Here is an 11,312-nt window from a genome sequence, read left to right as displayed (position 1 = left end):
GAAAACAGCTACATTGCATTAGAGGTCCCCATGTACTGGGGCTCAAGATGCCCTGCAGCTGTGTCTCTTTGAGGGAACGAGAAGCCTCATTGCAACTGAGGAGCTGGTAACACAGGAGGCTGCATGCCAAGGTCCACAAGAACAGAGTGCTCCTTTCTGATGCATGCCCTGGCATGACACAGGGAAAACCTCACACTGGAACAGGGAAAAAAAAAAAACCCAATCACTCAGATTTGTGCCGGCTGGGAGAACAAAAATACAGCAGGAGGCAAAGAGCAACACTGGATATTCAGACAAGGCTGCTAGGTATGAGGCAGAAGCAAGAACACAATTTGTGAAACTGAAGCCAAGGCACAAAACAGGTGTGTTTTGTTTTGTTCGTTTGTTTTTTGACAGCAGGCAAGAGAACAGTGGGGCCCCAAGCCCACAGAACACCAGACTGCTGGGGTGGTGCCTGGAGGTAACTGTGAGACAGAGATGATTTGTTGTGGCTCATCTGGATTTACTACTATTACTACATCTCTCTAGCAAAGGAAAATTACAGTGCTCTTATCCAGAGAGGCAGGAAGGACTTATCTGACTCTGCCAAGCAGCCTAACCTATATGAGACCAAGGCAGCTGAATCCCAAGTCCCAGGCTGTCCAGGTGCCCAGATACGGTAGAGAAAACCTGACATTTTCACTGTCACCTAGGCAGTCTTGTACCACAGCCCCAGAGATTAAACTTACCTGTCTTTCCAAACGACTAAGTTCCCCTGGTCGCATGCTCCTCTCTTCAGACACACACTGTAGGATCATGTGCCTCCAAACACACTGCTGAGGACCACACTTTGCATGGTCCACTTCTGTCTGGGGAGGACGTAGCCCTGCCAGTGTTGCCACACATCTGGCCAGGCCCCAGTGCCCATGTTCTGCTGGCTGCTGAACAGAGCAGAGGACCTGCCTGCCCAGCCCACAGCCAGGGCAAATGAGTTGGACTGGTGCAGCATCACTCCTGGCTGAGCAAAGGTAAGGCACTGATCATTGTAATGGGAACAGACCAGTACTTCAGCTAGCATGTATGATTTACGTGCAGCAGAATATCTTGAGCAACATCACCAGTAGAAATATGTGCACAAACACCATTACACTTGACAAGAGACTGCTGTGTTCTGCAGGCAGCAAACACAGGGTACCTTTCTTTCTTGATCCTCAAGGAGCACCTTCAACATCAGGATTTCTTCTCGCTGTGAGAGCAGTGTCTTAACTGCATAACTTCACCCCTGACACCATAGTACAGCATTTACACTGCACTCCCCTTCTCCACTCCTGTCAGTACACTACTGTAAGCTGCTCTGCCATTCCCTCTTGGCAGGGTAAGCAACGTACAGTACCACCAGTGCACAAAATGACACAGGAGCACAGTGTAGTCTTGGACACAAAGGACACTTGTGCTAGAATCAATGATGGACAGAAGAAGCACAGACCAAACACCCCAGCAGTACAAAATGGAAGAGCAGTGTACACTTCAATCATACTGTGCTCAGAACCATTGTTATCATTTGGTACCACACAAATTAGAACTGCAACACTAATTATCCTGTTTGCTGGCTTGGACACTTGCTCACTAGATGGCACTGTTTGCAATACTTAAAAAACTCAAGTGTTTGAAAGTGCCATCTGCTGGTATTTTAATTACTTACCGGTAGCTAACACAGAGCAGCAAGTACTGCAAGCATCTACACGACTCTGTTAAGAAGAGTTAACAGGTCACAGTAAGAGACTGACTGGTGCACACCAGGAGCACTGAAGGAAAACCACAAAGCAAAGACTCTTAGGAAAAGCTGTCACTGCACTAATAGGATCTGATGACTGTTTATACTGCAACTTGTGTAAGGTTCCCTATACCCAAGTTCTCTAAGAGCTGCCATTCTGCTGTCTTCTAGTGGAAAAAGATGCTCTGTGGATTAACAGCTCTGTCTCTTATTTCTAAAAGAACACTGAAGCAAGAGGTCATATTTCTAAGAACATGATTGAAAGTTTAAGGGTTTGGGGTTTTGGATGCATTAGACATTTTGAGAGACAGAAAAGGCTTAACTCATATTGCCTTATTAGCTGCAAACAGAGCTAAATTACCTTTTCAACACACCACTTTCTAGTTAGCTATTCATGAAATAAAGGCATGTATTTTGACAGCTTGTGGAAGCTGGTAATCTAAGATCCAGGCAGATACAGAGTTCAATCAGAGTGCAGAGCTTTTCTTTTAGAACTGCCTTAATCCCAAACGCTGTATTTAGCTTCATGGTTAGGGCAAAGAAAATATCTTTCTGCAAAATTGGATCCAGAAGGTGCCAGTTTGTTATGATTTAGTAAGCAGCAGCTACAGCTTAAAAAAAGTCACGTTTTAGTCTAACTTATATTTACTTAAGTGCTCTTGATATGACAAAGATAAGTAGTGCACCAAAATTTAGACTGTTCATTAAAACCTCCATTTACAATTTCATCGTAAAAGAGGGAAAAGCTGTCAACCCCCCCTCTGTATTTCAGCAGAAAGATGACTCTTCTGCTCACAGTATTTAGAATCTGGAGGCACAACTTCAATAACGGTGACTATACAACAGCTACTGCCCTTCAGGTTTAGGCAAACTACCTCAGTAAAAACTTAACATCCAAGGAACACTAAACTGTTCTCTTTACACAAACCTCAATGAAGATTCCTAAAGTTACTCACAAGTGGCACCAACAGTTACTCAGGCCATGCTCTCAGTTACAAGAAGTGCAACTGCAGAATCCTGAAGTGGTCTGCATAGGTCCTCCGCAAGAGGAGGAATCCACATTAACCCACAATGATCCATAAGCAGGCAAAGCATACAATTCATCTAAAACAGCAAGAGTCACTGTCCAATCTGCAGGACAGCAATACAGAAAACACTGCCACACACATGCTCCAGTCTGAGAACTGCCCACTTCCAGGCAGCTCCCTGAAACAGGCAAACGATTGTAGAAACCAACCACTTATGAGACAACACAAAGTGAATCAAAATTTATTCTTTTCAGTAAGTCATAGCCAGCTCTTATGCGACCAGGGCAGAAGCTGTCGATGATTCACTAAAAACAGAGAAAGAGAGAGAAACATTAATTGCAGGGGTGGATTTTACAAACTAATTCCTAGAAACACCACTTCACTTCAAAGCACCATCAGACCTGACCTTAATCACAACTTCCATACAATTCTGTATGGGATAAAGAAAGATTTAATTCTTTTTTCTAAAATACAAACAGGATAACAGAATTAAACTTTACTTTTAAAAACCTGGCTAGCTGCACTTGAGAATTCAGAAAGCGAAGCTTGCCTAGACTCCTACAACTCCCCAACACTGGTTAGTTTTTCCTATAGAAACAAGAGCTAGTAGTGAGTACTTCTGCACGAGCTACCATGCCATTCCTCAACACAACTTTCACACAGCAGTAAGTTCATTATCAGTTAATATTTATAATATATAATATATTAATAAAATAATAATATTTATAACATAATATAATAATATAATAATATAATAATATTTATAATATATTTATAATAACTGCTCTTTGCTGCCTTGTTCACCTACACATCTGATCACAATGCGCTCCTGATCCTTTTGCTAACAGACCAAGTATAGCATTTGCCAGCCCTACATGACGTCAGGGAGGCAGCACATAAAACAGAAGACTTACTACTTCCAATTGGGTGGCAGTACTCTCTTGGTTTTGTAGTAGCGAGCCAGCCTATGGATTCTGCTTTCAATCAGAATCAGGCGGAACTTGGCATCTTTATCCTTGAAAAGAAAGTTGGAATACAATCAGGCACTGCTTTGGTTTCCAGATGACAAACACCTCAAGTGAGGATTGGTAAAGTCAAATATCCAACACTACTGATACAAAATCTACAGTCCCACTCCCAAACTGTGATGAGATTGGTACACTCAGCAGGACAAGCAATAAGGATAAGCAGTGCTCTTAGTCTCCTTCACAAAAGTATCACAAAGTCCTTTATTAAAAAGCCTCACCGAACTAGTAAATTCAGAGGGGCAATGAACAGGTAGTACAGTTAACTTGCTGGTTTATCAGGAGTGGTTCCTCTAACTCCTCTTTTTCCCAGCTCAAAAACAGACCACCACAAAATTCCTCTCTAAGTGGAGATCTTCAATTAAACAGCAACCACAACCCTCTACCCAGCATTACACTGGAGAATTACAGAATATTTAACCTGAAAGCAATCTCAAACAAGGCAGATAAATGTATTTATAGGAAGGTGGAGATCTCCCCACATACCTACCACCAGTTGCAAAAAGTTTTAGAACATAATGAAAGAAAATTTAAGGAAACTGACTGTAAAAACAAAGTGGAGTTTCCACTTCGATTAGCACTCACCTTCCTGTTCCTCTCAAGATGTTTGCGAACAGCAACAGCTTTCTTGATCAAGTGATAAAGATCCTCTGGAAGGTCTGGAGCCAGTCCCTTTGATTTAAGGATTCTCAAAATTTTATTGCCTGTAACAAAGCGAACCTGGGCAACACCATGGGAATCCCTCAGGATGACACCTGAAACAAACATTCACATCTTCATTACTGAAAAGAAAAACCTTACATCAAAAAATTTTACTACTTTAAGTCTGATTTTAAAAGTTATCTAATAAAGGTTCTCTCTAAATATTGGTTAAACTTTTCTAGTAGAAATCAATAATAGCAGCAGACAATAAGGAAACGAAATTCAACTAGCAGAAGCACAACTAGAAAGCATCTAACAGACAACTGTCCCACATACCACACAGATACAGGTAACACAGGAAGTGCTATAAAACTGGAAGTTTTCAGCAGGACTTTATAAAGCTAAGTACTCAATCATTCTTTCCTCTATAGCTAACAAAGATTTCATGGATTACTGAGGAATTAAATCTCTGAAAGCTGGTAAGCATGCATGCCATTCAAATACAATTGTATACATTGTACTTAAAGCTCTTTAATAAAATAGAAAATAAAAAGAATACCCTAAACAATTACTATATCATAGGTGTCATTAATACTCTCAAGACTACCATTAAAAAAAACCCATACAATAATTCACATAGCACATAATTGCACTGTGGAACTCATGGGCATACGAAGCTGCAGCATCTGTAGGCAGAGCTTTAGAGGGAGCCAAAGTACTGAGCAACGTTCTGACAGGCAGATACAGCACCCCTGTAATGCAGGGCTGCTGCTACTTGAGGAATACATAGGTACAGCAGAAAGTCTGTATTTTCTTAATATGCTATTTAACACAGATGGAGTGAACAATTACATTGTTACAGTCAGAAAAAGTTGTTTCAATTTCATTTATGAGTTACTCATAAACCTTACCTATCTGTGAGGGAGTCAGGCCTTTCTTAGCAAGCTTGTAGATCTGCTCTTTTACATCATCAGAAGTAAGTTTCAGCCACTAAACAAAAACAGAACAACTAATGAACAGTGCTCAACACAGAGGCAGAAGCTATCTATAAAAGCCTTCTATACGTGACAAAAACTGTTTTGTAATGCTTAAGAAAACAACTGAGAAAACTTCTACTGATACAGAAACATACTCAAGTGCTACACACCAAATCTCAAGTACGCAAAGTAATAGAAAATAAACAAGCTGGTCTTTATTCTGATCACACTGTACTTTTCCTATCCTATTCTACTTTAAACTGTGTTGACAGAACCACTGTTTCTCTGCTTATGGGGTAAACAACACTAACAAACTACGTAAGTCCAGCTCTCTCCACAAGCTACAAAAGCTCTGCAGACCTTTTCCCATCCTTCACCTCCTTTTTAATACTATCACATTATGAAACAGAAACATACAGTAAAGCAGACACTTAAAAACACTGTTTAAATTACAATTCACAAAAGAAACAAGAACAAACATAAACACATTCAAAAAAAGTGTAACATTTGAGCATTCCAACTGCTGAAATGATAGAAACATAGTACTTCAAGTAGCTCCATATTAGTTTCACCTTTAAGCCTTAATTTAATCTTCCTGTTTGAACTCTTTCAGTATGCGCTTCACCATGCATGCTCATCACAAATTGGTCTTTTTTTTTCCAATGCACAGCTCCTCCAAGCCACAGCCTGACAACTAAATGAAACAGTTACCAGTCTAGCTCACTGGTAAGCATTACGTTTAAGAGACAAAAGTCTAAACAAGCTAGAGGTATGCTGCAATTACTTAAAAGTTAGAGCCCAGACCAACAGATTACAGTCAGTATATACACTAAAAAGAAACAAACAACACCTCAATAACTTGAATTGCACGGTGGAATAGGTTTTTTTGCCCTAAGAATCAGGTGACCTGCAAACGATCCTCGTTTTCCGAGTATCTTAAAGGCCACAGGTATAACGCGTGGTCACCACGCAGCCTAACAGCAGTTCACAACGCCCAACTCCCTGTTCAGATTCTCTTCAGGGCTCATCAGAACCGCTCCTCCATCCCCGGTTCTCACCACACAGCCACGGCCGGAGCCGACAGGAAGCGCGTTCCGGAGCATCTACTCACCGTGGGCACACTGCGGCGGTAGGGCAGTGCGGACTGGGACAGGCCCTTCCTGCGGGGAGAAAGCAGATGGCACGCTGAGCGAGGCCGGCCCGGCAGGCCACTGCGCTGCCCCCGCTCCCAAGAACCCCACTACGAACCCCGCGGCCTACCGCGCCGACAGGAGCCCGCCACCGCGGAGCCCAGGCGCCTCAGCGCTAACCCCGACCGCCACGTTTCCCTCCGCCGTGCCGCTCCCACTCACCGCACCGCCCTCCCAGAGCCGCCCAGCATCCTCCCCGTTCCTCCGCCAGCCCGCGACGCAGCCTAGCACCCCAGTAAACCCCGCCGGGTCCCCCCCACCGCTCACCCCGGAGCGTGCATGCGACCCATGATGGCGGCGGAGGAGGAAAAGAAGGAACGGCGCGATGGAGAGGCCCTACTTCCGCCGGAAATGACGTTTCACAGCCCCGCTCCCCAATCAGAGGCGGTGAAAACGCGCTCCAGCACGCCCCTCCCCCCGCGGTCCTGCGCAGCGCGAGGTTGGAGGCCGGGAAGAGAAATCCCAGCGCCAGGGGGCGCTCCGAGCCGCCCCAACCGGGAGGCGCGGATCAGACATTCACGTCTGACCGCAACTCGAGAGCTGGGCTGCGCTCTGGCTCCGGAGGGGGGCTCACCGAAACCCATCACCGCAGAGAGCAGTTCCACGTGGAGGGAGAGGCACCGAAGGAGTTAAGCCAGGAAGAGGATTACATCCCACGCCAGCTTTAATACAGTACGATATATTTTTTTCACCAGAGTCCAGACAACTGTTAAAAAAAATCACTTTAAATGATTCTGGTTTATTTGTATTTTGTGCTGTAAGACACTGTGCTTTAATAGCAAACTGCAAAAAAGGCAGTACCTATTGCTTTCCTTTTATTTCACAACGTTTCACAAAAACAGTAGACTACTTTCCTGTGTTTAAGTGACTTGGGATTCTAATGATGGAATGGAGTAAGTCTCAAAAGCGTCAAGTGAGCAGGAAATACCTAGTTAGTTATAGAGAACATTATTTACAGGCTATATTCTAAATGAAAAGTATGCAGAAGGTACTTATTAAAACTGGGATACGGGACTTGTTAGTGCCCATTAGCATCAACCCAGTTTCTAACATTCACGATATTCTTAGCTTTTTAATTGTAGTAATTCCTAAGAGATTGGACCATGAATATTTTAGGCACCAGGAGATTCAAGTTTACTTCTCGCTTCTGTGCTGAAGGGAGATTGGTCAGTAGCAGGGGAAGGAAAATCAGACTCTGAAAAAGCTTTTTAGTGTTGGGCAGCCAGCAGCCAGAAGACTCTCCCATATCGTGTCTTCATTTGTAGATGCATATTTTGCTTTTAAATTCCATTCTTATCATAACTGGTGCTGATCATCTCTCACCCTTCCTCAAAGTATGCATCAACATTTACTACTGAAGTGTGCAACTCAACTCTATTCACTCTACACTGAGTAAGGTGAACCTGTAGTGCAGAAATGACCTATTTAAATAACCCATGGTGTCAATATGAGACAATATTTGTACCCCACTATCACAATATATTTCATATCTAATGCTGCTTGGAATTAAGATTGTTTTGCTTTTAAAGTGGAATTAGAGTTTGGAATCAGTGTTGCTGTCAACTAAAAAAAGAAAGAAAAGTGCAATGAAATTTCTCTCTCAAAAAGGTCTGTTAATGCAGCCAGTCTGTAATTCATCCAGCAGTTGTGCTTTTTGCCCAGTGGCCATCATTATCCTGGAGGTACAAGTAACTAAATAAGGCATAAATGCCACTTTGATTTACTGCCTGAATCCGTTCTACATTTAATCACTGCACTATTGTCATTCTAGAACTTTGACAATGTTTCAGAACACTGAAAAACTGGATGCATTTCCTATGGCATCACATTTAAGCCAGTCTTAATTCAGGTTTTGGAGATCGTGGATGGAAGAGGGGTTACAAATATTTATCATAAGTTGCACTAATTATGAAGATCGGTATAACCAATGTCATTTGTAATGAACAGATCTCAGAATAAGCCTCCCAGCAGGACCTGCATGTTATCAAATCTGAGAACGTTTTCCTTCTTTAAGGAGCAGACAGTTAACATGTATACGTATTTAAATACCAGAAGTGAGGTAAAGAAAGCATTTGAATTATAAGGCACCATTATTTACAAATTCCATTATTGGCACTCACTCCAATAAATCATAGAGAAGCATGCATTGGGGAGAAAATGCAATGCTAATGGTTTTTTCTAGCCCTTCAACCTTCATTTCTACAGGACTGCGTGAAGCCACCAACATTTTTACCCGTCACAGCCTCTGTGATGTCTAGATACTAGTGTGAGTGTAGTCCTAAAAACATGTAGTTTCTTTAATATCCTCCAGCATCACGCCATGGATGACAAAACAAGTAACAGAGAAATTATGAAGCAAAAATGTGTTACGTCCACAGGCCTAATGATTAAAGTCATGGTGTAAGCTGTTCATCTTGTTTTCACGGATGGTTTAAAATTCCCTTCCTTTACCTGCAGCTCTTAAGAAAGGTTCAAAATAATGCTTTGATAACATTGCATAAGAATAATCCAGCGATAGTTTTCTGGAAATCCTCCAAATTAGGCTACATGAAGGTTGGTCCAATTTATCTGTTGAAACGCAGAGTCTCTTATATTTAAGATGCGTCAGTTATTTTCAAGTCAGAAGATGCACAAAGCACAAGTGAATGCAACTGTTCCATTCTTACTCAGGTGTAGCAATGAGTTCATAGGTAGGGTACAGCAGTTAGTCGATACCATTTAACAGTCTCCTTGCTCAAGTTGAAGTCCTTCAGAGAGAGTGTAATTCCACCCAGGAAGAAGTTCTCACGTAATGATTCGGCACTGAGCACACTCAACTGAAGTTCTCTCTGTTTCAGAGTTTCCGCGCTATAGCCACTGTACACAAGCTGGAAGGTAAGAAGTCAAGAAGTTTGGTTATTCAAATGAAGTGACACAAATGGTTCCTTTATCTGACTGCCTTGCCACTCATGTTTGAATTGCAGATCATGACCACTCCATACCTCTGCTCTTCCAAGGCTAGGCTGAAGCACATGCATATTTTATTATGTGCTCTTAAGTGTTTAAAAGGACCGATGTTTTTAGATGGAAGTACTGTTAACATGCAGTAAGAATGTTCTGAATTCATTCTTTTCTGCATTCTGAATCAATGAATTGAGGGAAGAATCTTTAGTTTTAAGATTCCTTCACTTCTCACCATAACTCCTCAAAGTCAAGTCTAAGAAATTTCTATTTATTTGTAACAATGCATTTACATACTCCCATTTTATTTTTTATTTTTTCCTAACAGGGCACAAAGTTTTGGAAACAAGTTCATTTGTTTTCATTTGTATACACACATATATTTATAGGGTTTTTTTATAGACAAGATTTCAATTACTGCTTAGAATATAAGATGAGAGCAAACTATACAGAGTTGCTACAAACAATGTAACTTGCCATTTCATTGAAAGTTGGATTTCTAGTCTTCCGGGAGATTTTGGTTTTGCGTTTGGATGTTTTGTGCGTGTCTGGCAGTAAGTATGTTTTTACATAAGGATTTGGATCTGCACCATCTTCTGTAACCTATAATCCAAAACCAAGACATGTTAGAAGACAAGTTGGAAAACTAGTAATTGCATACTTACATCATTATTTTCAGATTGCTAGTCTTAGCCATCAAGCAGATCAAAACCAGCAGCTGATGTAAGTTTGCAGTGGGAGAGTTTGAAGGAATATACCCCATCATTCCTACATAGATTTTAAGTCAGGAAGGTAACTGACAAAATAGTTTTTGGCAGTGAGCTTACCTCTTCTCTTACTTACCAGATCTTTGATGTGCATCACCATGATAAACAGAGTACTATTTCTATATGATATGGATAGCTTCACTTCTCCACCCACTTTGCCTGAGGTAGGACTTGATGGACATGCATCTGAAAAAAAGCACAATTATTTCCTTTGTGAATATTCGTGCATTTTCATTAGTGCTTCACTGACTAATCACATGCAGGTAAAAACAACAAAAAGCAAGGTTTAGACTAAGTTTAGTTTCTGATTTACATTTCTAGTACCCCAATAAGATGGCAATGCCACAGGTTTTAAAGATTTTCACATTCTCTTTTGTATTCTCTTGTTAAGGTTGTTGGAACATCAGAGCCAAAACGTGAATAATTTACTTAAGCCATAAGCAAGCCGAGCGATGACATATATTCTTATAATTCTTGCTATCTTTTTTATTTCCTTGGAATTGTATAAAACCACATTTGGAAAGGAAGATGTGCACGCGTCTCAAAGAGGAAAAGCTGCAGTTAATTTCAAAAGATCCTTTATAAATCACATCTTAAAAGTGTCATACTATAGTCACCCAGTTTATAAATACTCCATCTCCTGCCCACAAACTTGACTTACCTGTAGATCTGGCTATTCCATCTATTCCTTCCACTTTGTCATCACGAAGCAATGGATGGAAAAATGTATACACAAGATCACACTGAATTTGGAAGAAATTTTACATATTAGTTTAAATGTTAACAAGGAGAAAGATCCAAAAACCTCTCCTGGATTTGCTTATGTTACTTAAACTCACTTCTGCCACCTCTGGAGAACTGTTCATCAGACTCTGTATGTAGCTGTTGAGCTCCACTTTTCTTTTAGCAGCTACGTCTTTTATATGTGTTCTCCCCAGAACCATCTTATTAGGAAAGCTGTAAGAGAAGAACAAGGTGAAGTTTTCAGTT

General features: G+C 41.3%; 2 protein-coding genes across 4 annotated transcripts in view; both read right to left on the bottom strand.

Annotated features, from left to right (window-relative positions):
- Nucleotides 1-3,006: 3,006 nt before the first annotated feature.
- On the bottom strand, nucleotides 3,007-6,972 carry RPS13 (ribosomal protein S13). Its single transcript, XM_065755264.1, has 6 exons — nucleotides 6,883-6,972; nucleotides 6,537-6,585; nucleotides 5,360-5,438; nucleotides 4,392-4,561; nucleotides 3,696-3,796; nucleotides 3,007-3,086 (listed from the first exon to the last, which is right to left on the bottom strand). Exons 1-6 carry the CDS (start codon nucleotides 6,903-6,905, stop codon nucleotides 3,053-3,055), a joined length of 456 nt encoding a protein of 151 aa, XP_065611336.1. The 5' UTR covers nucleotides 6,906-6,972; the 3' UTR covers nucleotides 3,007-3,052.
- Nucleotides 6,973-7,991: 1,019 nt separating this feature from the next.
- PIK3C2A (phosphatidylinositol-4-phosphate 3-kinase catalytic subunit type 2 alpha) overlaps nucleotides 7,992-11,312 on the bottom strand; it is a 61,156-nt gene continuing 57,835 nt past the window's right edge. For all 3 annotated transcript variants that reach the window (XM_065755262.1, XM_065755260.1, XM_065755263.1), the window contains exons 29-33: nucleotides 11,162-11,279; nucleotides 10,984-11,065; nucleotides 10,399-10,508; nucleotides 10,033-10,158; nucleotides 7,992-9,482 (exon numbers count right to left, since the gene is read on the bottom strand). In XM_065755262.1, coding sequence (XP_065611334.1) covers nucleotides 9,300-9,482; nucleotides 10,033-10,158; nucleotides 10,399-10,508; nucleotides 10,984-11,065; nucleotides 11,162-11,279 — 619 coding nt within the window. In that variant the 3' untranslated portion in view covers nucleotides 7,992-9,299. The remainder of the gene's footprint in view (nucleotides 9,483-10,032; nucleotides 10,159-10,398; nucleotides 10,509-10,983; nucleotides 11,066-11,161; nucleotides 11,280-11,312) is intronic.

The sequence above is a fragment of the Cyrtonyx montezumae genome, unplaced genomic scaffold (genome assembly GCF_038088225.1).
Source record: "Cyrtonyx montezumae isolate F1298 unplaced genomic scaffold, pur_monq_1.0 scaffold_10, whole genome shotgun sequence".
In the NCBI taxonomy this organism is placed as follows: Eukaryota; Metazoa; Chordata; class Aves; order Galliformes; family Odontophoridae; genus Cyrtonyx; species Cyrtonyx montezumae.
This window is presented reverse-complemented; position numbering and strand designations above follow the sequence as displayed.